At 28.5% G+C, this 27,948-nt stretch overlaps 1 protein-coding gene across 1 annotated transcript; it reads right to left on the reverse strand.

The window, feature by feature from the left end:
* On the reverse strand, positions 1-27,907 carry CCDC151 (Coiled-coil domain containing protein 151). The gene is made up of 12 exons (XM_075371809.1): positions 27,823-27,907; positions 25,745-25,863; positions 24,511-24,522; positions 20,206-20,358; positions 14,242-14,340; positions 12,496-12,681; positions 11,580-11,695; positions 10,185-10,369; positions 7,053-7,230; positions 5,009-5,153; positions 2,916-3,140; positions 1-254 (listed from the first exon to the last, which is right to left on the reverse strand). Exons 1-12 carry the CDS (start codon positions 27,905-27,907, stop codon positions 60-62), a joined length of 1,698 nt encoding a protein of 565 aa, XP_075227924.1. The 3' UTR covers positions 1-59.
* Between the last annotated feature and the right edge of the window lie 41 nt (positions 27,908-27,948).

Consider the following 27,948-nt stretch of genomic DNA (forward strand, 5'->3'; position numbering starts at 1 on the left):
ACAAAAACTTAAATAAATCTTATAGGATAACAAACGCATTTATATAGTATCAATTTATCTTATTTCATTTTTCCAAAATTTCTTGGTGTTGCAACACGAAAACCTTTACGACGGCTTTTAGCATCAACAATAACTTGAGCTTGACGTTTAAGAAATCCTCTTGTTGGTATTTCCTCTTCATCTTCTGGTTCACTAACTTTTTCTGCTCTTGATTCCAAAAGCATCGGAAATAAGATTTCTTCCTCAAGTTGTAACTGAAACAATATTTAACACAGATAAGTTTTTACATCAATATTAGTAAAGATCCTGTTAATGTAAGATTATGTCAAAAATTCTACTTTAAGAAAAATTGCCTAAAATTACATAATAAAATTAAATTAATGGGTATGTCTTTACCCTGACAAAGATAACTTATCAGAATAGTTTGATTTTTATATGGCATTTGGCTTAATTTTACTTGTTGAAATATATAAAAAATCTGATATGGACACCTCATGACTTCCTTGTATGCCTATTAAATTACATATGCACATTTTTTTTAAAATGAAAAGTACATAAAATTTTGTTTCATTAATAATTTCTGAGTTTTTCTTTTTATTGAATATTATCATAATTTTTTTTTATAATCTGAGGTTAATAATTATTAATAAATCAATATTAACTAAGAAAAAAGGAAATTTGAACCAATTTGCCTTCTCCTTGTAAGATTAAATATTTCATTAATTAAAATTTTATTTGGCTACAACTCTGGAATCAATGAAACGGTCTGATATAACTGATCTACAGTAGTGTGCAAATTAATCTGAACAGGTGTATTTAATAAAAAGTTATTTTATTTGGAAAAAAGCCATACCTGTACCATTTGTGAATATCTAGTGATTAATTTACCCTCCTTTATTCTTAATTACTTCACATACATAATTTGGCATTGATTTATCATATGTACTACACAATTTTTTTATTTCTTCATCATGATGATGATTGATATTATTGCTTTAATGAGGTCAATATGTTTGGTACAATTCATTTTTGAGAGTTGTTGACTATTAAATCTGGAGATTTGCCATTTTTTTGGCAGCAAATCTGTTGGAACACTGTTGCCTTGTGGGCATTTATTTTGAAGTTGTCGCAACCCTTTCCTTCAGAATCTGATATATACATCACTTATCAACATACCATCCATTGGAATTAATGAACAAGGGCCTTCAAATGTTAATCCCCAAAACATTTTTTTTGGGGATGTTTTTAATTGGGTATGAGCTAGTGATGTATCATCTGATGCTTTTCTAACATATGGAACCATTGCCCTAAACATAAAAATGTGACTTGTCAGAACAAAACATTTTTCCAGTCTTCTTTGGTCCAGTTAGCACGTGCTTTGGCCCACAATAGCCTTTTTTTGCACATTGCTGGTGTTAAAAAAGCTGCTTTTTGGCTGACCAACAAGCTTTCTGCTCAGCTGCAAGAAGTCTGCATCTAACAGTTGTCATTTGTAAATCTGTTCCATTAGCTGCTAATTCTCGATTTCAGTTCACATCAGATAATTTTGGATCAAATTTACTTTTTCTCACTAATAACCAATCCTGTGTTGGAGGAATTTTTCTTATACAGCCACATTTACCTTTCCTTTGAGGTGAAAAGGAGCCAGTTTTTTTAAATCATTTAAAAATAGCATCCACTATCTGTAGTTCAACACCACACTCAAGCTATTTGTCATTGTCATATTAGCATGCTCACTTTGAACGCGTTCATGGAGTTATGTCCATGATTACAATCAAGACGCACAGAATAGAAAATATGATTTTGTAATAAAATTTCACAAAACACTATAATATTAAGAGTGCTAAATAACCTCACATCGCACAAACAACTTAAAGAATGGGTGTGGTCAACCAATGTAGCTGCAACATAAAAATAAAAAATTCCCAGAGTTTGAATTAATTTGCATGCTACTGTATATAATACTATATATTTACAAAAATTTAATAATTTACTTTTAATTAATTGGAAACCACATTTTATCCTAGTAATTTACACAGGCATATTAATGTGAAGTATTTTCACATTCTAATAAAAACTATGTTGTCACATAAAAACATTTTAGTTGAAAATATTCATAAGTGTAAATCAATTTATTTCAGATTAAATGTTAAGTATATTTTATAATAATTGTAATAACAGATCCCACAGGTGATTAAAACTGGTAAAATTTTTACTTATAAATTTGGAGGCAGAATTTTTCTCTGTTTATTTAAAACTATAATTTGTTAATTATTTATGCTATAATATAATTTTAAAAGTATTGAATTTTACAAATATTGAACTTGAAAAGCCTCCTGCAACTGAATGTTACGTAATAATTAGCATATTTTAAAGCTGTTCCTGAGTCCAGTGTAAGGGAAGTCATTTGGATGTACACTATGTCAATTGGCATGTTAGCCAAATTGTTCTGGAAAAACCAATAACAAGCCTACTTCAACATGATCGTGTTCAAGACAGAAGTTAAGATCTTTGCAGCTGAATTGCTGAAGAGGTTGGAAATGATCTCAATTTTCTGTCAAATATCATCTGGACAGGCGGAACCAACTTTTCAGGCAATTTGATATTCATCAGAAAAAGCAATGTTTCTTAATTCACGCAAAACTCTCTAGTTATAAGATAAGGCTTAAAAACAGATAAAATTTTCTGTTAATTGCTGATGCACTATATTAAACATAAATGAAAATATAAAGTGAACAGAGTTAAGTTATGATTACTTTATATTGAATTTACTGTATGTTTCAAGGAAATAGAGTACGAAACTGTTTGAAGAATCAAAAAGTCAGTTTCTCACTACAATAAAACTTGTAAGAAATATTTGATTAAAAAAAATAAATACTTTTTTTACCAATTTTTTATGTGTTTAAAAAAGTTACCTTCAGATCTTCTGGTTCAACAGGAGCTTCCAAGTCAACTCCTTCATCTTCTTCTAAAGCAGCTGCTGCTGCCACCAATGCAGCTGCTTCTTCTTCTTCTTTCTTCTTCAATTCATCAACTATATTCAAAGCAGATTCTAATTTTCTTATTAGTAAAGCTAAAACTTCTTCAGAACCTTCTTCGTCATCTTCCCTCTGATCAGGAACAGGCTCTTCATTCACATTCTACAAAAATTATTTACTAAGTTTTATCATTTTTTTAATAGTTACAATATATACTAGGCTAAAAATTATTCTTTTGTGTATAGAATAATAACTTAGTTTTAATATTGCATTTTATAATTTTTTTCTGTGTTTATGTTATAACCAATTATGTTGAGGAAGAATACCTCTTCTAAATAATAAATAAAGTAAGCACTTATAAGTTGAGTATTAGAGTTTAAGTTCTTTCTCTCTCCTAAATTTTTTTATTTTACAGGCTCATTGCACCGTAAGATTTCTTGATTCCCAATACTTTTTCATCCTATTACGTCTTGATTTTCTTTCTGCCTCTTAAAAAACTCTCTTAATCAATCCTAATTTGTTTAGCTTTCGTTGAAATCTTATATTCTTATCCTTCAGTTTTATAATATTATAAACAAATTTTTAGAAGATAACTTCTGAAAATTTTTACATTAATTTAATTCATGCACATAATGATTTTTTTTTAATTAACTTGTTCAGTTAATTCTATGTATTATGATGATAGAAAACTTCATTGTTTTTAATTATATGTCTAATACTAAACAGATCAAAGAAAAAATCAGAAGACAAAACTGCTTACGTATTACACATAGCAGTTTAATTTTTAGGTGATGTGTTGTTTAAATTTCAAATACTAGATAGAAAACTATTAATCAAACCCAAGCTTTGCCTCATCCTGAACTACACAATTACTGTTATACTTAATATCTTAACAAAAGAAGAGATTGAAATTCAGCACCATGAACTTTGTGTTTATGAACAAAATGGGAGGACTTTGTAGCATGTGAAAAAATTATGTTGTGTATTTAGTGATTACCAACTGACAGATAAATATAGAAGCTGGTGGTGCCCTTCTATATTATGAGCTCTTTTAATTATAGGATTTTTACAATATTCATTATGTAAAATTTTATGCAACTTCCTAACAAACTACTCTTAAGAATTAGACCAGTCAACAGGGCTCTTTATTGTAATAAAATTGTTACCTGGAAACCGACTGTGAGATATTTTGAAGTATGTTTCGTAGATAAAAATGTATATATGTTTTAAAAATTGCAACTAGGTGTAACAATTGTTTAAACAATGTTTTTGTACAAAAAATGTATGCTTACAAAACGAAAACATTTGGAGCAATGACAATATATTCAATACAAAAGCTTAGAAAATTGCAAACCTGAAAATAAAACTTTATGCATTTTGATTAATGGATTTCCCACCGAGAGAATCCAGAAAAATGCTAAAAAAGGTTATTTTTGCAAAAATGTCCATCTTGGTTGTTTTTTGTGTTTGAAGCATTAGCCTTTGGGGAAAACAGGTAATGTCTTATAGAATATGTGTGCAGAAGATGGATTCTATCGAATGTATTCTTTGTGCACAACAGACATTCAAAATTTTCCATGCCTTTAATTGCAGCATTCATTCAATCTCATACGATCACTTAAATGAAAATTTAAAGATTGATTCGGAACTAGAGAAACTAAACAATTCATTAATTTACTTCTGCGCAAGGCACTGGTAGTGGGTGTAATGTTAAAGGCGGGGAAGTGCAGCACGACGCTTGCATCAAACATGTCCCACTACCACCGCAACATGCAGTGCACTTGCAAGTAACACTGAATGTTTGGGTGCATTTTAAACTAATTAAACAGAATTAAGATGAATAAATGTAAATTAATGAATTGTTTAGCTTCTCTAGTTTCTGAATACGTCTTTAAATTTACACATAATCTTATTTTTCAGCTAAATTAATGTTGTTATCATTCAACATAGCAACTTTAAATCATACATTCCAGCTATTATTTTACCCCAAATGTTTAATCAGTCTTTTTATCAGGTTTATTAATTCTTACCTTCAACAACAGACATAATTTATATAGTCTGCATTTTATTTGAATTAGTGTTCTCTTTCTTTCATCTGCTTCTTCGTCAAGCTTCAATTTCTGTTCAATTTCTGCTTCTATCCCTAGTTTTACTTTTTCAACTTCCTCTTCATTTCTGTTTCAAAAAAATTATTACAATATTTTATTAATATCAGTATTTTTATTTTTGGTTTAATATTCTTATACAAAAAATTAATGGACCAACTAAAATTATATATATATATAAACGTAAATCACTCATTCAAAAGATGTATAAAAGTATAACTAAATTGCATGGGGATGATATCTGTGCATGAATTTAAAACTCATGGGGAAAAAATGGGTCAGGGGTCAGTAGTGATGTAAAAGTGATTGCAGATGGTTTTTAATGAGAAAAAATAAGGTTGACAAGACAGTTTTGTTAGAAATGAGTTCATTAGTATTAAAAGTTGGTTCAAAAGTAAAAGTTATGAAGTATGCCATAGTTGCCGGCTATTACCATTACTGCATACAAAGCGAAGATAGAACTACAGCATATTAGACTTCATAAGAAATTCTACCATCCATAGATCATGATGAGATGTATGAAGACAACTTGGATGCAGAATCCACTCTTAAGTATAAAACTAAGGCTAATAATACTGCTCCTAAGAGTACAAACCTTTTCAGCTGACAAATACAGGCATATTTTTTATATCCATATCTATAGGACAGATTGGCAGCAGTAATATTTTTCTTTGGCATCAGTATAATATACCCCATTAATTTATATTTGCTTTTGATGTCTCAACCTTATCTATTGACCTATGCTGCCATAGGGCCCCACTTTCCCAAGAAGGTAACCTTAGACAAGGTCAACAAAGTCTTGGCTTTTAAACTTTTTATTGGAGCTGTGTAAATGTAATGTGGCAGAGCATATCCAAAACCTACAACAAACCAGACAAAGACCCTTCTCCTTTCTCTTTGGTATGATATTTGTGCCCAGATGCCACAACTGTGTTCCTCAACAAGATAGATAAACCAGAGTTTTTAGATTGAATGCATGTGTATTATCAGTGTTTAACCTTGTTCACAGCTAGTTGTAAAATGTAGGTGAACAGGAAGATACCCTGCAACCACAATAAGGTGATAATGAACACTGTATGGGTTAGGTTTGGTAATAACAGAGGATGCTTCAAGCCAAATCTAGGCTAGTTATTAAGGTGTTACAGTCAGGCTTAGATGCTGACCTATAATCCAGCTAATTTCAGTAGTTATGGGTTGCTTGTCATTAATAAGTATGTCACACTCAACTAGCCAATGGAGTACACCAATGCGTGTTTGAAATAACTGGAAGAACAAAGAGGGTAAATTGATTAAAAAAGGGGAAAATTTGACCAAGTTTATGCAATTATGGGGAAATAATATAAAAGTTTTATGAGAAAATTAATGTTTGTATAAACTAATTTTATTCCAATTGCATTGGGTAACCAAATATTTTCTTATTAGCTACAGAGCATTGTAATGTGAATTAGTGGTCATTTTTGCCACCAAAATTATCAGTGTAACATCTTTAATTTTACATAATTATTATTTTATCTTTAACTTTGAATCATACATTTTTCCACTGTATTTATTTTTAAACATTACTTTTTGAATATAGTAATAAGACATGTGCTTTCAGTGAATGTTGGAGCTGTAACACAACTTATTTGTTGATATGATATTAATAATAGTTGTTTTAAAGTGGTTAGGAAACCCCTTTAGAATCTGTTAAATAGTTATTTCTTTTTTATTCTGTTTTTTATGTATCTTTTGTTTTTATCAAATTTGTGTGAGCTTGCTCATGCGTATGTGTGAGTTAATTTCTTGTGGTTGCAAGTAAAATTTGTATGATGCAAAAAATATAATCTATCTTTGTATTTTTTAATGCTTCATTTTGTACTTCACTGGTTTTTTTTTTAAATTTAACATTTCGTCAGTCAAATCCAGTTAATAGATTAATTGTAAAATCCTACAATAAATGGAGTGCTTCATTGAAATAATGATTACTGACTGTTCTTTATCTTTTACTTCAGCAAATTTGAAAGCTTCAAGTTCTGCCATCATCATATCCCTTCTTTTTTCTAAATCTTTCTTTTCTTCTTCTGTTGTCTCTTTCAAATATGTTAAACGTGTTTTAGTTTCCTTCTGACGTAGAAAACGATCTAGAACATCTTCAGTTGCTGTCACACCTAACAAATCATGAAAAGAAATAAGTTATTGCCATAATAATTAAAGTTATCATAAAATTGAATTAAATAAAATGGTTTTCAAAAACGTCTTACAATCTCAAAAATTGGTTTTCTCATTATTAAGGATGAGATAAATTGTCAACAATTGTGTTGTTCCTTTCTAAAAGAGTAAAGAAGTTTGTAATTTCAAGCAGTAATGAAAGTTCATTACTGCTTTATATAAATATAATAGTTAAGTAACTATTATATTTATGAAAAGAGAAGAAAATTCCTGTAATTGAGAACAAGTTATGAAAATCATTTCCTTATTTCTAAATAGTGTACATTACCACACATTCTTTATAATCTAAAAAAGTGATTGATACTTAAGAATGTAGGGATTTGGAGTTTACTGACTGCAATTGAATAGGGGACAAACTGAGTAAAGAGAATTAAAGTAGGAACTAAGTGGCCAGTCAGATTTTATTTTATTTAACAGTGTTTTATAATATACCTTACATAGAGTAAACGGTATTGTTTGATCAGTGGATATCAAAATAATTTATGTTGTTCTAGCTATTAATGGTTGACATTATCATCCTTAACTCTTAAACTAACACCCCTTACTTCTCGACTATATTTAGTGATATATTAATTCTCCCATTGGATAAATGATTATGTTGCATTACACAAGTAAAATATGCTCTAAAAAATTAATATATTTTTATAATGTTTAGTGTCATCCTTTAATTGGTCATATTCATTTCTATATGAAGAATTACGTACTGTTATGTAGATAACCACATTCATCATGTGGTTATCTATTCTGAAACAGTCCCTTTAATCATGCCTATCTCCACTGTCCTCAATTCCAGCTTTACTTGAAATCCTGAGGAAGTTCCTCTGGAAGCCAAAGTAACGTTTTTAGATAATTAAAATTTCCATGCAAACAATTAAGATGTTTTTTTTTTTTGACATTATTATTGCTTTGTACAATTGCTGAGGTGGAATATATACAGTTATTACTTTGATATTCAAGGTATTTTCAAGCATAAATTCAAAAAAAATAGTGGGAAACTTGAATAATTGGTAAAAAAATATATATAATTCTATATTCTGGAGAATATAAACTCATATCAATATTTTCTGTTTGTTGTTTCTCAGTATAATTTTTTATTTCTATCAAAATGTAGCTTTCTTATCTTTTGTGTTTCTTGATAAAAATACAAAATTGTATATTTCTCTTGTTTTTTTATAAGCCTCTGCAGATTTTTAAAAATTAATTTAAAATATAATAATAAAATGGACTTTAAAAAATCTCCCTAAATTGTCAAAAACAATACTTGTTTCAATTTTTCTCTAAATTTCAATTTTTTTTAAGTCTGTGCCAGTTCAAGGTTAGTAAGATTTGGTATTTGTGATAATTTGTCATTGTTGAAATTTAAAGGATTAGAATTGTATATAAATAACTTTTTTATTTTTAAATAAATTTTTTAAGTTTTTAAATAAATATATTTTTTTAATAAAAAATCAGTTTTTAGTGTCTATATAATAAGATAATTGCATTATCACTGTGATTTTTATCTATTACCAAGAAGAGAGTACTCAAACTCCAACAAATTTCAGAAAGTTCTTTTAGTTTTTAGTTGGATTTAATTCTTATCATCTGAAATGTTTTACTAAAGTATACCCCGAGCAAGTAAATTACAAAATGCATCCTTGTTTCTAAATATTGAATTATCTCATTGCAACCTTAGTGTGCAAGTCTCAAGTTCAATTCTTGTCAAAGGTCTACTGTATTTCATACACCATTTTATTCCCCTTTTCTTCTTTATTAAAATACATGCTAGACAGGGATGCACTGGTGCTAGAATGGTGCAGTGTTCCAGTGGTACCGGACCAGCATACTCTTCTGGAAGAAATATAAAATTGTCCTTTTACTTAAAAATTTATTTTAACTTAAATTCTAGCCTACATTTTATTTTAATATTAAGTATTGTTTGTTATGAAAGATATTTCACTTCCTTAAATTGTGTAGATAAAGGACACTGCTGTTACCTAAACATAACATGTAGGCAAAGCCAATAAAATAAGTCACTAAAATTCTAATATATTTAAAAAAGTTAAGCAAATGAAAAAGATACGTTTTGCTTCTTCTGACATCAGAATAAATGTGCATTTTTCATAACATTCCCATATAGTGAATCAGCTGCCTGTGGTTGTGGACCTTACTCTTACAGTCTGCTGTACTATAGAAACAAATGTTCCAGTACTGGAAAATTTTCAAGGGCACCCCTAATGCTAGATAAATCCAAGGTTATAATAATAATATGAAAATTACAATTTTACAAAGCCATTTAATAATAATTTTTTTGCCTAGACTACATTTAAAATTTCCAAAACATTCTCTGTAAAAGCTCCTTAAAATTATCTACTCTTTTGTATTTTTTCTTTCAATATTTTTAAGTAAAATTAATCCACACTGAGGTAATGATTAAAAAATCATTTCTGCTGGTAAGAGCTGGAGCATCCATTTAAAATTACAATTGAAAGTTCTTGCTGTTAATTTTTTTAAATTTACACACAAGCTTAAAATTTTTACGTGGAAAGAAATAGTGAATTAAAATGGCATAATGCCTTGCCTGATCATGATCTGAACCCAGAATCTTCTAGATAAAAGGCTGAAATGCTACCACTCGGCTACAGAGATTGTCTTTTAATTTAGACATACTTATGACATCAGTCAAGGTTAGGATAGATTAACAACCTTTTGTTACAATCAGATAGGTCAGGTTTATTCTTTCATGATGCCTAAGCAAACACAAATAAAAATGATCAGTTTACTTGCTTCAGTTTCGTGTGAAACGAAAAAATATTCTAAGCCACAGACAGATTTAACTTTATTTTTATGTACAAAAATAAGATCACTTATTACATTATTACATTTTTTCATTTTTAGTAAATTTAGTTTTTACCAGTAGCCTCTTTGAGTGTTGCAAAAGCTTTATCGAGTTCTTCAGTTGTAAATGCGGCTTCTTCACCAGCTGCATAATTTGCATCTGTCGAGTTAGTTGAATCTTGATGAATTACAGCACGACTTGATGGAAATATTCTCCGTTCTAATCGTTCAAGTTCTATTTTACGATCTTCAACACGCTGCCTAAAAGTAAAATAAAAAAGCTATCTATTATGTGATTGTTAGTTTTTTTTTTTACCATGAAAAGGTTTGATAATTTATCAACTAAATAGTACTACCATAGAAAAAACAAATGAATTTAACTACCTATGAAATAATCACACACAGATTTATGACTACTGATCTGTTCTACTTAAAACAGAAAAAAAATCAGGAACACACTTAATGATATAAAATATATGACATACATTGACCGATAGTTGTACAAAATTTCCAACATTTTCAGGAAAGACGTTCCATTACCTCTTTTTAAAATTACTAACAAAACAAAATATGATTCAATAAATTAATATGATACAACAAATACACTAACCCAGATGTAAACAAATTAAACTGAAGTTATTTCATTAAATGCAGCATCAGACTTTATTGGATACACAGACAAAGATCACATACAGGCACTACAGAATCAAACTATCTACATAAAAAGACATTAGTCACAATGCCTTGGTTTAACAATATGCACAACAAATCAACATCTCTATGCACTTTAATGGTATAAAATTTATAACAAGATTTGACAAAAAAAAATTAAAATGCACAGCATATATAAAATTTATTATTTAAATACATAATAAGTGGATTTACTATGCTGTTTAGGATGGGCATTGTTGACAACAGTGCTACTACTGAAAAAGGTGATAATTAGTTGTGAAAAATTTTAGAAAAAATTTCCATTAGGTTCAAAATGTCATTAAATAATTACAATAAAACGTTTCTAATTGTTGTAAATTAATAATTATAATGAGAAGTAGAGTTTAGAATAAATGTGAGCTAATAATAATAATAAATGGAAGCTGGAAAAGAAATCTCGTGTTGAAAGAGATTTTTGATTACAGTAAAAATCATGCACAGAAAATATACTTGTACTATTGTATTGATTTCATCACATCACTATATGTTGATTTAACAATTTAACTTTATCCCATGACAAATCTAGTCATCCAACGGCATATTAATATGACGTTTTTTCATATCTTTCTTTTTTAAAGATTAATCCATATTGGACCATTAATATAAAATGTAAATTTCAGTATAACTGCTCCCACCAATTACTGATGAAAGTACTCTCAGGTAGAAGCAAAACCATTGGGATTCAATAAGGTTCAAATTTTAATTTGATTTTTGCGGATACCGCAACCAATCTCTTATTTACTTTTAGCTAAATAATTACCTCAATTCTTGCATTTGTCTATCTCTAGATTTAGCTGCATTCATTGCTATCATTTCTTGCCTCATAAGTAACCCCTTTGTGCTTTCTCGTAGACCAATTGCTTCTTTGTTAATTCCCTGAATAATGCAAATAAAAAAATTAATTATATGTAAATTACAACAAAAAACTAGTTTTAGTATAGTTTTAATGCTGTTTACATTACATTGCTGTTGTATTAACCTTAATTTAATTCAATCATCTTTGAGCTCACAGTATTTAATCACTTATTTTAGCACTTATTTTATTACACTTCATTTTAGCAGTATTGTACAAAAAAAAATTGTTGTGCCAAAAACATTTTTTTTTTGTACAAAATATTAGAAATAGTTATATGTAATAGAAATTTTTTATCTGCTTTGAAGAAACACATTAAAAGAGCAAAAATTAATAAAATACAGACTTGCTAAAAAAAAAGTTATTTTTAATTTTACAAATTAAAACTTGTTTTCTATTGACAGCATAAAAATTTACCTCTTCAAATAGATTTATGAGTTGTTACATTTTTATTATTGTCTAAACAGCTATTACTATTAGATGTCTTTGAGTACAATATATGTATTTAGTGTCATAACAACAATGGGTTCTAAGGGACCATAGTAAGCATTCCATGTCAGGCTTACAAGGGAGTGAGCGTCTTCCCAGTGACTTCTTCACAAAGCAAATAAATAGTTTCTCAACAGTTTGCCAACCCCACCAAAACAGAGAACTTTCTAAATTTTATATGCATAAGACAGTTCAAAAATGAAATGCCATTTTAAACCAGAAAACCAGAATTCAATCAAATTAATCTTTTAGTAAATACAGTATCTGCTACATTATTTTCTGTTAATGTATTTCTATCATCCATCTTTAAAATAATGATAATAGCAAAACTTACTTCAAGATGTTGAATTTCAGATTCTTGTTTCAGCAAATCTTCTTCTAATTTTTTTAATGTACTTTCATATGCTACACCATCTTGTAGTAAACTACTTCGGATTGAACAATATTTCTTGCGCATATGATCTGCTTCCATTTGATTCATTTCAATTCTATGAATTTGATTCTCTAAGTTGGATATTATCTAAAAAAATATATATATTTCTTTAAACTCTAAATATAAATTCGAATGAAAATAACATTATTAGATTATTTCATTTTAAAACAAAGAATAGGTTTAAATTTTATCTAATAATTTTTTTACATATTTATCTTTTTAAGAAATTAAAAAATAATGAATGGGTATGAAAATCTCTACTTTTAATGAAAAACTGTTTCATCTTCTAGTTTCCCTTACTTTTCTCATAAAGCTTACACTCCAACTTAACTGGTAAGTTATCTACTTAAAAATTTCTAGGTAGTGAACTTAACAGATTAAGAAGCAGAAAAAAAATTATGTTAATTATATTTTAGTATATACAACTTCTTTTCATAATACAATATATTTTTAAACTTATGTTTAACTTGTAAAGTTATGCTTACATTATTCTATATTACATCTACATTGTTCATAGTTAATTTTCAGATAAGCTGAAGCAGAAACTAAAAAAATCTGTTTCAAGTGTGTACATGATTAATATAAGGTGTTTCAAAAAGGATATTAAATTTGTATAACTATATTCTGTTTTTCACTACGTAAAACTCAGATTAAATATGTACTCAGATGATCACATGTCCCTTTAATTTCATAAATAAATATTATTTACTTTAATCTAGATGTAGGTTCTTATCTATTTTATAACATTTATAGCAACTCTTTGTATAATATTGTATTTACAAATCTTTAAAATTTTACTTTCAATGTTAGTTATCAGTTAGTATATCAAGTGTATGATTAATTTGATTTTGCATTAATTAGGGTTTTCTGCTACAAAGGTTTCTTTTTCTGAAGAAATTAATGAGCCATGCAAGAACAGGTACAGAGCTCCTTAAGAAATAATATTAACCTTCCTTGGAATTGTGTAGCATGTAGAAGTATCCAGCTGAATGAACTGTAAGCCATTCAGCCAGACTCCCACTAGAGGTGTTTAATGCCCTTAGATCAGATACGCTTGAACAGACCACAAACAAATAATCCTTGTACCTTAATTCTTTTAGTCTTATTCTTTTAGACTGGCTGATTAGCCATTCTAAAAAAAACATGCCAAGTTTTAACCATGAATACCAGAGTGATTATGAATTCTTGGGTGGTGACAGTTAACAAGAGCCTGTCTAATATAATTCAGGTAACTGGTCATTATTTTAAATAATTTTTCTTATCTTTTATTTATAGAACCTAAATGAACAAAAGAGCAATAGTTTTAGAATTTAAGTTATTAAAAACAATTATTAAAAGAAAAAGTTCAAGTTTAAATAATACTGAAATTGTAAATTGAATTGAAATTAATTTTGTAAATTAAATACCTCATCAAATTGGTATTTAAATTTTGACTTATGAATTAATTAGAAAATAATGCTCGTACTTATTCCAAAAATGTTATCGAAGATGATGTTATTTCTCCTTCAAAATTATGGCCAATTGAGGATATCCAGTGGTTAATTGTATTAAAATTATGTAAATATTGTATTTGTTCCCATGTAATGTTGTTCATTATATGTGTAAAAAAATGGGTGGCTTGATGGTAAAAATAAAAGGAATAATTACCCTAATAGCAGGTTCTCTTCGTTTCTTTCGTGGATCTGTAATACTGCATAGTACAAGAGTCTGATATTTTTCAGCCAGTTTTTTCATTTCTTCTTGGTACTGTAACAGTAAAATTTATATATTAAAGCAATTAATATTATAAAAAAAATTCTTTAAAATTATCATTAACTACTATATTTCTAATTAATCGGTGGAAAATTCTTTTTTGTTTTACTAAGGAAAAGGCCCAAAAAACTGTTTTATTTGATCTGATTTACATTTATCTATGGGCAGACAAAATCTCTTGCATTTGTTTCATTGATAATATTTATTCTTACGATAATTTTATGGCATTAGTTTTGCTGTTTTTTAATATAATAATTTTATCCAAACAGTAATAAGCAATTAATTAAAAAAAAAAAGAAGTATAATAAAAATAATAATTATAATTAATTTTGATAAACAAAGACTACAAATATTCGCAGATTATTTATAATTGAAAAGACACTTTGCCTAACACCTTTCATCTCTACTTTTTTAGTAAAAATTATATAAAATATGTTGAGTTCTAGTAACAAATTATTCTTTTAAAATAGCTACTTATCTGTCAAACATCTTTCCAAAGTTAAAAAAAAATCCCATTCAACCATTATAAGTGTACCAATATTTTCTTATATATTAGTAAGTTATAATAGTGTAACAAGAGTGACATAGCGGGCATGAGTAACAGATTCCTACCAATTATTATGAAAGTAGTAGAAAATATAATAATTAAAGAATGCAGAAAGGGAAAAAGGGAACTGTTTTAGTAAAGGTAACAGTCAGCTTGACAATCATCTTTTGTAGTACTGCATTCTGACTCACAATAAATACCTGTTTGTACCATGAGAAATGCCACCGGACCTGGTTATGGAATTCATGGGAACGAAAGCTTCGGTCAAGCTTTCTCACGCTTCGAGTTCGGTCTGGTAAGGCAGGTAACGAGGCTGGCTAGAAGTATAAATACCGCTGGGAAGACCAGCTAAAGATCAGTTGTGTGAGTTCAGCAGAGTTCTGCGAACCAGTCCAGTAAGACGTTACGACGTCAGTCCAGCGAGGAAAGTTTGCGGTGTGATTCTGCAAGATGTCTGTCAGCAAGAGCATTCTGCAAGGAAAACAGTAAAGAAGTGAATTTCCAGTGTGAATTAAGTTCGATATGAATAAAGGTGACGCTTCGAGTAATTCCAGTAAACAAGAAATACTATCAGTGAGTTATTGTAAAACTGTAGATGAAAGAAACAATGTACTAAACTTCATTCATAAACTGTTAGGGTAGTTTTATTTGTGGATAGCAAATGTATTTGCAGTGAACTTTGTTTTTTTTTTATCTAATGTACTATTGTTTGCTAATACAAGACTAGTAGTTAAAAGGGTTAAGACTAGTGGTTTCTTTTGTTAATGAGTTGGAATTCTGGTTTTCTGTTCATTTACCTGGAATAAATCCTTATGATTATTTTAAACTCTGCCTTGAGTGTAATTTCTGTTTATTATTACTATTGAATTTCAGACTATTTGAAGTGTAATATGATGATTGTTTACTGTTTTGATTACGTTATGTTTTTATCTCATGTATTAATTGTTTGATTTGTTTTTTTATTGACATGTAATATTATTATCATTTACTACTATTATTATTACTATTATCCTGATTATTCTGATTGTCATTTAATTACTATAATTAATATTTGTTTGTTAAATATTTTTCATTAATTATTTTGTTATTGACACTTATTATTATTATATCATTATTATTATCACCATTGTCATTAATATTGATTTGTCTTGTAACTGTGATCATAAACCAATAAACTGTAATTATATAAACATTCTAAATTGTCAATCTCTCAATATCCTGATCGAGCTGCAAACATGCAACAATAGTATGTAATAATCTAAATTAATAACAAGGTAACTTTACAAGTAATAAACTTAGAAAAAATTTGAAAAAAATAATTTTTTCTTTGCTGAAGATCAGAAATTTACTGTGCATTTGGAAAGTTGCTGTGCACTGGAATTATGAAAGTGTAATAACGAAACTTTCTTAATCAGTACTTTGTATTTTATTTCATAATTTTATAGAAATGGATATTACAATAACAGGAATAGCTAATAAAAGGTGTTGAAAATGACCTCCTCCAACAACAATACAACACTGCACACTTTCAATTGTTTTGAAATACTTAACCAGTTGATGTACTGGAATGAAATGCATTAAAACAACACAATAAAAATCACTATTAACTGTACTTTCAAAAAAAGATTAGACCCACAATGTGCATTCTACTCACATTGACCCAGATTCCAATATAATTAATATGCCTTCCCAGATGAAACCATACTTCATCCATAAAAAATGTAATGTCGAGGATACCTATAGAATTTTGGTCAGAAAAATGTTTACACCATTGACAATAATTTAATCTTTTGGCATGATCTGTAGGTTGTAATGCTTGAACACACATTACTTTGTAGGGGAAAAGTTTTAGTTCTTTTCTTACACCTTTATATACAGTAGCAAGTCCGATATCTTGCTGCTGTGCTAACTTACACACTGACTTTGATGGACTTTCAACCATAGCATCCAAAATATCAAACAGCTTCTGTTTGTTTAGTTTAGGTGGTCTTCCTCTTCAATCAGCATCTTTAACAGAGCCTGTTACCCGAAGGTTTTCGATAAGAGTTCGAACTGCATTACAGTGAGGAACAGGAGTATTTGGAAACTTTTCAGAAAACTTGTGCTTTACTAAATCAGTATACTTATCACCTTTACTAAAGACATGTTCAAAGAGAAAAATGCGTTCCTCTACCAAAAGAACCATTATGTTTCTCATAACTATTGATTTTGATAAACGAAACAAAATGTAGAATGTTCAATCACAACTCGACAACTGACATCTTAGGTTGCCAAAAGAACAGAATGTTCTACATAATTCTAAAACATACATCACAATGACTTTCCAAACGCACTGTATTTTCATATTGCCAAATCCTACATACCCATACATCGCACTTCAGAACTGAAAACGTATGTGGCATCTATAATCTAAGAGAACAGTTCAAGTGTAGTAACATCCCAACATTTAAATTATTTCACTCTCTATTAAAGCTCAAAGTTACTTTGAGCTTTAAAAAAGTACCCATTTAAACTCATTAATATTTACTATATTTAAAATCATTAAAACTCATTTTTCAAATTAATAAAACTTTTTCCACAGGTCTTTCAGAGTTAATTAGAAGGCCTTCTTCTTCAGTAGATTTAGACATTGTTGTTAATGAGACCCAAATTAAAAAAAAAAAGGTAGGAAATAAATAAACATGTAATTCAATAAATTAACCTACATTTAAATTTAATTTACATTATCCTGAACTCCTGTATTTGCTAATGAAACTTTCACTAGTTTGTGATCTTTTTTGTTATTTGAAAGCAATCACACTTCATTAACTGTACAAAATTCTACATCAGAAAGATTGGATATATATACATTCATCCACAGATACAAGTAACACATACTGGTACACTACTCATACAACAGAAACAACTTTAGTAGATTACCTCATAGAAACAATGACATATATTAAAGTCATTAATCACAATATGCAAATTCTAAACATAACAAGTAAAATTAGTCTCATCACAGTTGAATAATGTAAAATTCAATAAGCACATTAATGTTGATAAAAAAGAAGAATATGAAATGAACAAACACATTAGGGATCGATTATATTCAAACATATATTAATAGAAAACCTTTTTTTAGACAGGTACCAATATAAACATATCTATCAATAACTTCACTAAAAAAGGTGATAATGTTTAAACTCTAGTGGAACTTTGGAAGAATAAGTCCACAAATTTTTAAGTAAGTAGTTTACAATTATTAATAATTTTAACATATCATATTTTGTCATTTTTCAACTATTATTTTTCGTTTTGACTTGCCTTTACAGATTTAAAAACACTATTTTTGTTTTCGTAGTATTAAATTTAATAATTTTTTTTTTAATTGATTTATAATTTATTACGAGTATAACTAACAATATAAATGTACACTAATAATACATTTCATTATTAAGACCTGTATGGACTGAACTCACTGTTTGGAGTAGATATTAACTACAGAAGTTGGAGATGATGTGCACAACAAAAAATAATTTCAAACGTATCTTTTGTATGTATTATGCTAAATTTATTAGTAAGTATCTTTATCAGTACTTTCTAATGGAATGAATTAAATATATTTATATATACATATACACCTGGTGTTGGGTGGGCTCTTGATTCTGAAACATGTTGTTACACAAAGAATGAAGTTCCAAAATAGTTCTAAATTTAGGTATTCATAATTATATGAATTGTTTATAATACTAATGGATTGCTTAAAGTTAAAAATGAATGATTTTTATTAAATTTAACTACATTTTCTGCTAATTCTTTGAATCAATTAGGGAAGTTTGTTCTAAAAATCATGTTCTCTAACATGATTTTTGCTTGTTCTCTAACAAGCCCAGTCAATGTGAAATTGTTGGGTAATTGGAACTCTGATAATCAAGAATATACTTGTTTTATAAATTATCCAAAATGTGTTTCTCTTCATAGCAGCAAAATTCTAATAAAAATAAGTTATGGATCAATGTTCAGTTATTGGTAACACTAGAACAGTGGTTAGATAACATATTACAGTAGAGTATATCCAGCATTCTATCAAAAATTTGTTGAATTGTAGGTTCAAAAAGTTTTATTACTTTAAAACGTACTCGTATCACAGACTACAAATGCTTTCAGAGTGCATGTTAATTTTATTTGTTAAGAAGACCTATTTGGAGTTCAATATGCAGCTGCTTCAACAGCTAAGTTATTTATAGCACTGTTGTTAAATGGTGTCCATTTTGAAATTATAAGAAAGCACTTTAAATATGAAATTGAATAATAGATTTAGTCTATGCTGTTCGTTTGATTAATATTTAGGTTTTTGCAAAATTTTCTTGCCGTGTTGTATTTAAAACTAAATATCTTAATTAAAATAAGAAAGTTTGAAGACATTTAAATTTTATTTAAAACAAAATACCTTATCCTTTTAAATAACCCAAACTAGATTTTATAAATATATTGTTTTCTAAACTCTCAACATTTTTGATCATACTTGCAACTATCTTCGTGATTGGCTTCAGTTAAATGTTGTGGATTTATAAATTTCATGTTTAAAGAGAATTGAGGTCTTGATTTTTAGATACTGTGTCTAAAATTTACATGTTTTGGTTGATTGGTTTTTATGCATATTCTGTTTCTATGATTTGATATCAAAAATTTGATTCTGGTGTTATAAGTATTATTTGTATGTGCTTCCAATGAAGCAGGAGCTGCAAAATTGATCTGAAAGGTCCTTTGGAAAAACATTTTCCAATTAATTTGAAGTAAGTTGTCTTTAGTTTATAATAATTCATTTAACCATGCTGTTCAAGAATTTAATTACTGTAAATAGGAAATAAATTAAAAAAACTATTTAAAAAAAATGTTTTTATTTGACCTGACTATACCATGAAAAGAGTAATACATTTGGATGTTGTGATTTTTCGTACCCCTTCAATATCAGAAAGCTGTATTGGTTTTTTGAAATAGTTATCAAAACTACTATTCTCAAATTTAATACAAGAGTGACACTGAGCTCATAATTTGAAAAAACTTTGGATTTTATACTGAATATCACTCTCTTACTTTACCCATCATGTACTATTGAAAGTATATGATGAAAATATTGCTTTAAAATATTTTGTAGCATTATAAACTACACTTTATTATTGAGGAAGGAATTTTCAAATTTCAAAGAACTTAAAAAACATTTTATCCTAATACAATGAAATATAAAAGGTACGTCAATTGAATAATGAAATATCACAACTAAATATCAATCATCTTCGTAAATAATGTTTTATATATAGTATTCTCACTTTCTTTTTCTCATGATGTAATAAATCTAATTTCTTCTGCAAATCAATCACTTTATAATCAAGAATTTGAGCGGCTTCTTCAGGATCTTTATTTCTTAGAGTAGCTGTCTCCTTAGAATATTTTATACCAGTTTTGACATGTATTTCACTATTCTGAAACAAAATTAATTTAAATAAAATATTTTTAATGTGATTAATTTAATTAATTTACATTATTAAGAAAATAAAACCAACTTCATGAAAAAGAAAACATGTACATCATCCACAAAAAAAGAACTCTGAAAGATAATAATCAAGTGAAATAAAATACTGCAGAAACTTAACAACAAATTACAATGGGACCCTTCTCATATTGGAACATCTCATACTATAACTGGTACATAACAGTTTTGTTACATTCTCCACAGTTGTGAATGTTATGTAGTGTTATAATAAAAATTTAAACACACATAAGTAAATATTCCAACTGACTTTTTTTTTTTTTGTCTTCAGTCATTTGACTGGTTTGATGCAGCTCTCCAAGATTCCCTATCTAGTGCTAGTCGTTTCATTTCAGTATACCCTCTACATCCTACATCCCCAACAATTTGTTTTACATACTCCAAACGTGGCCTGCCTACACAATTTTTCCCTTCTACCTGTCCTTCCAATATTAAAGCGACTATTCCAGGATGCCTTAGTATGTGGCCTATAAGTCTGTCTCTTCTTTTAACTATATTTTTCCAAATGCTACTTTCTTCATCTATTTGCCGCAATACCTCTTCATTTGTCACTTTATCCACCCATCTGATTTTTAACATTCTCCTATAGCACCACATTTCAAAAGCTTCTAACCTTTTCTTCTCAGATACTCCGATTGTCCAAGTTTCACTTCCATATAAAGCGACACTCCAAACATACACTTTCAAAAATCTTTTCCTGACATTTAAATTCATTTTTGATGTAAACAAATTATATTTCTTACTGAAGGCTCGTTTAGCTTGTGCTATTCGGCATTTTATATCGCTCCTGCTTCATCCATCTTTAGTAATTTTACTTCCCAAATAACAAAATTCTTCTACCTCCATAATCTTTTCTCCTCCTATTTTCACATTCAGTGGTCCATCTTTGTTATTTCTACTACATTTCATTACTTTTGTTTTGTTCTTGTTTATTTTCATGCGATAGTTTTTGCGTAGGACTTCATCTATGCCGTTCATTGTTTCTTCTAAATCCTTTTTACTCTCGGCTAGAATTACTATATCATCAGCAAATCGTAGCATCTTTATCTTTTCACCTTGTACTGTTACTCCGAATCTAAATTGTTCTTTAACATCATTAACTGCTAGTTCCATGTAAAGATTAAAAAGTAACGGCGATAGGGAACATCCTTGTTGGACTCCCTTTCTTATTAGGGCTTCTTTCTTATGTTCTTCAATTGTTATTGTTGCTGTTTGGTTCCTGTACATGTTAGCAATTGTTCTTCTATCTCTGTATTTGAACCCTAATTTTTTTAAAATGCTGAACATTTTATTCCAGTCTACGTTATCGAAAGCCTTTTCTAGGTCTATAAACGCCAAGTATGTGGGTTTGTTTTTCTTTAATCTTCCTTCTACTATTAATCTGAGGCCTAAAATTGCTTCCCTTGTCCCTATACTTTTCCTGAAACCAAATTGGTCTTCTCCTAACACTTCTTCCACTCTCCTCTCAATTCTTCTGTATAAAATTCTAGTTAAGATTTTTGATGCATGACTAGTTAAACTAATTGTTCTGTATTCTTCACATTTATCTGCCCCTGCTTTCTTTGTTATCATAACTATAACACTTTTTTTGAAGTCTGATGGAAATTCCCCATTTTCATAAATATTACACACCAGTTTGTATAATCTATCAATCGCTTCCTCACCTGCACTGCGCAGTAATTCTACAGGTATTCCGTCTATTCCAGGAGCCTTTCTGCCATTTAAATCTTTTAATGCTCTCTTAAATTCAGATCTCAGTATTGTTTCTCCCATTTCATCCTCCTCAGCTTCCTCTTCTTCCTCTATAACACCATTTTCTAATTCATTTCCTCCGTATAACTCTTCAATATATTCCACCCATCTATCGACTTTACCTTTCGTATTATATATTGGTGTACCATCTTTGTTTAACACATTATTAGATTTTAATTTATGTACCCCAAAATTTTCCTTAACTTTCCTGTATGCTCCGTCTATTTTACCAATGTTCATTTCTCTTTCCACTTCTGAACACTTTTCTTTAATCCACTCTTCTTTCGCCAGTTTGCACTTCCTGTTTATAGCATTTCTTAATTGCCGATAGTTCCTTTTACTTTCTTCATCACTAGCATTCTTATATTTTCTACGTTCATCCATCAGCTGCAATATATCGTCTGAAACCCAAGGTTTTCTACCAGTTCTCTTTATTCCGCCTAAGTTTGCTTCTGCTGATTTAAGAATTTCCTTTTTAACATTCTCCCATTCTTCTTCTACATTTTCTACCTTATCTTTTTTACTCAACCTCTTGCGATGTCCTCCTCAAAAATCTTCTTTACCTCCTCTTTCTCAAGCTTCTCTAAATTCCACCGATTCATGTGACACCTTTTCTTCAGGTTTTTAAACCCCAATCTACATTTCATTATCACCAAATTATGGTCACTATCAATGTCTGCTCTAGGGTAAGTTTTGCAGTCAACGAGTTGATTTCTAAATCTTTGCTTAACCATGATATAATCTATCTGATACCTTGCAGTATCGCCTGGCTTTTTCCAAGTGTATATTCTTCTATTATGATTTTTAAATTGGGTGTTGGCAATTACTAAATTATACTTCGTGCAAAACTCCAACTGACAATGAAGTCAAACTAGAAAAATTATTTATATCATTAAAACACCATTATCTGAATTTTAGTGAATATTTTTTGTTTTAAATTCTCAATCATAATAGAAACCACTTTTTACATGCCATATTGGATTAACATTAATTTTTTTGTTTGTTTGGTACAGTGTTGCTTTAATATGTACGTATTATCGCTTGTAGTAAATTTGTAGTTAATTTAAATTTAAAGTTTGTTTACAAGCTACAAGCTGTATTTATTTTTAAAAACTTTAATTTTCCATTTTATATATATGACTGATTTTTAAAAATCTATTTTTAGTTGTTTTCAGCATGCAAATCTTTACAATTAATGATTATATTTGATGCTAGTGACAATTTTTTTTTTAGCATTTCTAATTTTTTTAGTACTTACAGCTAACATAATCATTCCTTTTTTGTTAACAGATCTCTAAAGCACTACTATTATTATAATTCCCAGGTGTAAATTTTCCCAAATTTTGAACTAAAGTATGAATTACTATTCAAAATTGAGAGCAGGATATATTTTTAAAATTTGTGGATTTGGCATATGTAAATATTCTATCATATGTGGATATAGTAAATATGGTTGGATAATCTGTTCTTGACCTGATATTGTCAAACAGCAAAATAAATCTTGATTTTGATGTTGATCCTTTAGTTTATGCTGATAGTTTCCATCAATCTTTTTGTATTACAACTGAACATTTTTATAATATGCATTATGATCCCAAAGAAGAATCTACCAAACAAGAAATTTTAAAAAAGGTGATTTCCTTAATTTGTATAATGATGTTGCTGCAGCTCCACAGAGTAATTTATTGCTTAATGTGGATGCTGACACTGCTGTTGTCGAAGTCCAAGAAGTTATTCTTGAAGCTATATTCAAGAATGTTACACTTGTAAAATTAAGATGAGATCTTCTAAGTTTCCATCTTGGTTTTCCTGAGATCTGATCAAGGTAAAGAATAAAAACAGAACACGCTGCTATAAAATTTCTGATTCATTTTTTGACTACAAGAATTTCTCCAGATTGAGACATTTGGTGAAGCAAACCTTACAAAGAGATAAACAAAATTATGCCTTAAATTGTGAAGGTAATCTGCAAGATTGCGCGTCAAGGTTCTGGTAGTCCATGTCAAAAAATAAATTGAATGGAAATAATATGATGGTCCCGATAGTTGATGGCAAAACAGTTTGTGATCCACAACTGTCTAATGCTTTTGAGCAACATTTTGAGTCTGTCTATCAGCAAACTGATGTTGTGGATGACGAACCTGAGCTCTTGCAATCTTCATTCTTTGTTGCAAAGCTTTTAACCCATAAATAACAGTTTGAGATGTGTTATCTGCAATTGACGAGATATAGAAAGGGAATAGAAAATCAACTTTTGTCATCGATAGTATTTCAGTATTGTAGACCTATCCTCTCATCAATTTATTCCTGGAAGTGGCTCTTTCCTTATCACCTGAAAATCAGCCTGTGTTACTCCTATTTCTAAGACCAGCCCTCCCATGTTGTAGAACTACTATCCTATCTCTGTTCTTCTAACTTTACCTACTTTACCTGTCTTTAAGAAAATAATAATCGTCAACATTTACAAACGTGTTGAAAAAGCAATTTTTCCTAAGTAACACAGTTTTTTGAAAGATCAAGTGACTTCAACCAACTTGGTGTAATTTCAATCAGTAACTGGTTCTGCTGTTCAACAGAAGCAAGTAGACATAATTGACTTTAACCTAAAGGCCTTTGATAAGGTCCCCACCATTTCCTAATTCATAAATTGCCTAACTTCAGTTTTAGTGAAGATTTTGGTATATAATTAAATCCTATCTTCGGGGAAGAACCTTTTCAATATGAAGTGGTAGTGCAATGTAGTCAGCCTAAATCTTTTAATATATCTCCTGTAGTTGCCCAAGGATCTAACCTTGTCCCCTTATTGCTTTTATTATTTATATCAATGATGTTAATAAATATTATCAATGATATAATTTAAAAATAAAATTTTACAAATTACTATTTTCTTAAATTATTAAAACTGTTGGAGTGATAAGTCAGCGTGCATAACAAGTACACTTCAATACTTTTAGAAAAAAAAAAAACACTTTATCAGTTTATAAAAAAAAAAGCACAATCTGCCAAAAAATTAACAGAGTATTTATTTATTTGTTGAAGTAATTACAGACTAATATCTAATCTCAGTTACCATACTTTTGATTATAGTGATGAGAGATGAAAAGCGTAGTTATTACCAATCTGTCATGGAGTTCAGCAGATTATTAATTTGTTTTAATGAGTTTATGTTTTAATGAATTCAGTAGATTATTATTAATTAGTATTTAATTAGTAATGTATTATAATTACTTAACAATATTAAGAAACAACACATGAATTGAAGTAGCCCAAGCCAGAAAGTAGAATAGTACATAGGAAAAACATAACTGTATTATATATAAATTCCATTCATTAAATAAATATGTAAAAAAAAAAAGATAAAAACTCAAAGGTAAAATTATGAAAACATAATATAAAGAAAAACTATTTTATACTTTTCCTGATGAGTAAATGAATGATAAAACCCATTTTAATGATGCAAATGTCATATAAATATTGACAAAATAATCACAAATCTAATGGACAATAATCAATAATAAAAAAAAAACTTTTTAAGTGACTTATTCCCATTTTTCAGTCTACTCAACTGGTTTAGCTAATTCAGCGTACAATTCTTTTACTGATTTCTTAAGATTTCTTATTTTTTCTATATTTCTTTTCTTTTCTGCATCACATTCCTCATAGTATGCTTTCCTTCTCCCTTCTGCAGAAAAAAATCATAAAATAATAAGACAGTTAGTAAAATTTATTAATACAAAACATTCATGTTCAATGTTGCTGTTAATGTTAGGTTAGATTAAATAATATAGCAAATATTATTAAATTAGTTATTTTATTATTTTGATAGTATTTTTACGTTTTATGTATGTTAAAAGAACTGTTAAGAGATAATAATAGATATCATGTTATAATGTAAATGTTTTGTCATTCATATTAAAAATTGAATAGAACATTTGAGGGTTTTCTTAATATTCAGCTAAGTTATCTTCAGCAAGCTCTATATGGATAAAAAAATAATAAATAAATCATTAATAACAGGATTACAATATTTACTATTTAACCCATAATGAAATTAAACTAGAATGAAATTTGAGTAAGAAAAGTCTGGAAAAAAGTTTAGTTTTATGGTCTGGTTTAATAATTGAGCAAAATATGGCACATGAAGTATACATGACTGGATGGTTTTAACGTTTTAAATTTCTGAAGGATTTAAAATAGAAATGCATATTAGCATTTAATAATAACTTTAAAATGTATGTGTTTATTTATAAGATTTTGTTGCATTTACTAGTCAACAGTAAAAAATTATCAATTTCTGAAAATTGAAATAGATTAAAAATGAGTAAAAATTAAATTTAACACTTCCTAACATCAGAATGTTTTCATCTGTTTTGAATAGTCTTAATGAGTATCATTTCTGTTGTACTGTAGTTGCAGTGGCAGTGTACTCACTGCAACTAGTTCTTTCTACTAAAACTAAGTTATATACTAGGAAATGTTGGATTCAAAGAAAAATATGTTGAAGTACTCTATTTTTCAATCACCATATACAAGTGATCACAGTAGATAGTACTTTTAAATCATTTTTGTCACCAACTATCATGGTTAAAACATAAAAAAAATTCTATTCAACATTCTCCATTGATAACCATGACAGAAGGTTCTGCCACTGACATTCTTTCTGCCAGAAACTATAGTTTCATAGAAACTATAGTGAAACTATGGGTGCTGTCTGGCTTGGTATTACCCTATAAAATTAAAATATAATTATGAAACTGCAATTAAGCATCTGTTTGTTTTTTTCTAAATAAATAGAAAAAGGCCTAAATTTCATAAAATTAATGGACTAATATTATGAGATACAAAAAATACATATTAGGCACATTCATAAATGAATAAGGTTCAAAAAGTAAATTTTCTTTATAATACTATTAAATTAAAACATCTTTTAGTCCTGGAAGAAAGGAAAACTGAGTTGTAGATAAATACTTTGACATCCCAACAAGTATTACCATTAAATGAAAGCTAAAAAGATAAAATAGATTGCCAGGTGTTGGAACCACATTACTCAAATGGAACCAGTAGATCATTGAAGTTAAACAAAACTGTACGAGTATCTGCATATTATTGAAATTTGTTAGTTTTAAATTTTTTTATGCAGGAAAAAATTACCACCACTTTTTTGCTATAAATAATATTAGGAGAAATTTTAATAATTCAAAAATTTAATATTATGCATTAAAAGACAAACAATTTTATTTAACAAAACATTCAATTTTTCTATGTTTAGTACTTCTTACCTTTCTTAGATTCATTCTTTTATCTTTGGTTAATGCATTTAGGATCGAGAAGTAAGAAGTACTAAACAAAATAACTATAGTGATCTTAGCAGAGATGATAATGGTAAATATTATATTAATAGCAACAAAAATTCACTAATTTGAATTCAATTACATATCTCGAGCAAAGTAAATGGAGGAATACATTAAGCCATTTTAATTATTATAATGTATTACTGGTCTGTAATTAAATTGAATAATAATGAATTTTGTTTCCTATGTAATAAAACTTACTTGCTTCCACAATTAATTTTGGTATGACCTTAATTGCAAAATGTTTATATTTGTTGTAAAATATAAGGAAATAAATGAAAAATACTTATCTGATAATTGAATTTTCTTTTTTATCTCTAAAATTTGCCTATTTACAACGGCTAAATCTCTATCTGGGTCTTCTTTTTGCAAAGGCATTTTAACTATTGTACTATGAATTCAACGCATACTCTGATTTC

Source organism: Lycorma delicatula, chromosome 7, assembly GCF_047948215.1.
Source record: "Lycorma delicatula isolate Av1 chromosome 7, ASM4794821v1, whole genome shotgun sequence".
NCBI lineage: Eukaryota > Metazoa > Arthropoda > Insecta > Hemiptera > Fulgoridae > Lycorma > Lycorma delicatula.

What these genes read in the sequence shown, in the direction of transcription:
- CCDC151 (XM_075371809.1), bottom strand. Translation starts at nt 27,907, where the DNA reads ATGCCTTTGCAAAAAGAAGACCCAGATAGAGATTTAGCCGTTGTAAAT. An exon ending in GAAGTAAAAGATAAAGAACA is followed by an intron (nt 5,154 to 7,052) that starts GTCAGTAATCAT and finishes TTTTTGAAACAG; the next exon opens with AAATGAAGAGGAAGTTGAAA. An exon ending in AATTATGTCTGTTGTTGAAG is followed by an intron (nt 3,141 to 5,008) that starts GTAAGAATTAAT and finishes TAATTTTTGTAG; the next exon opens with AATGTGAATGAAGAGCCTGT.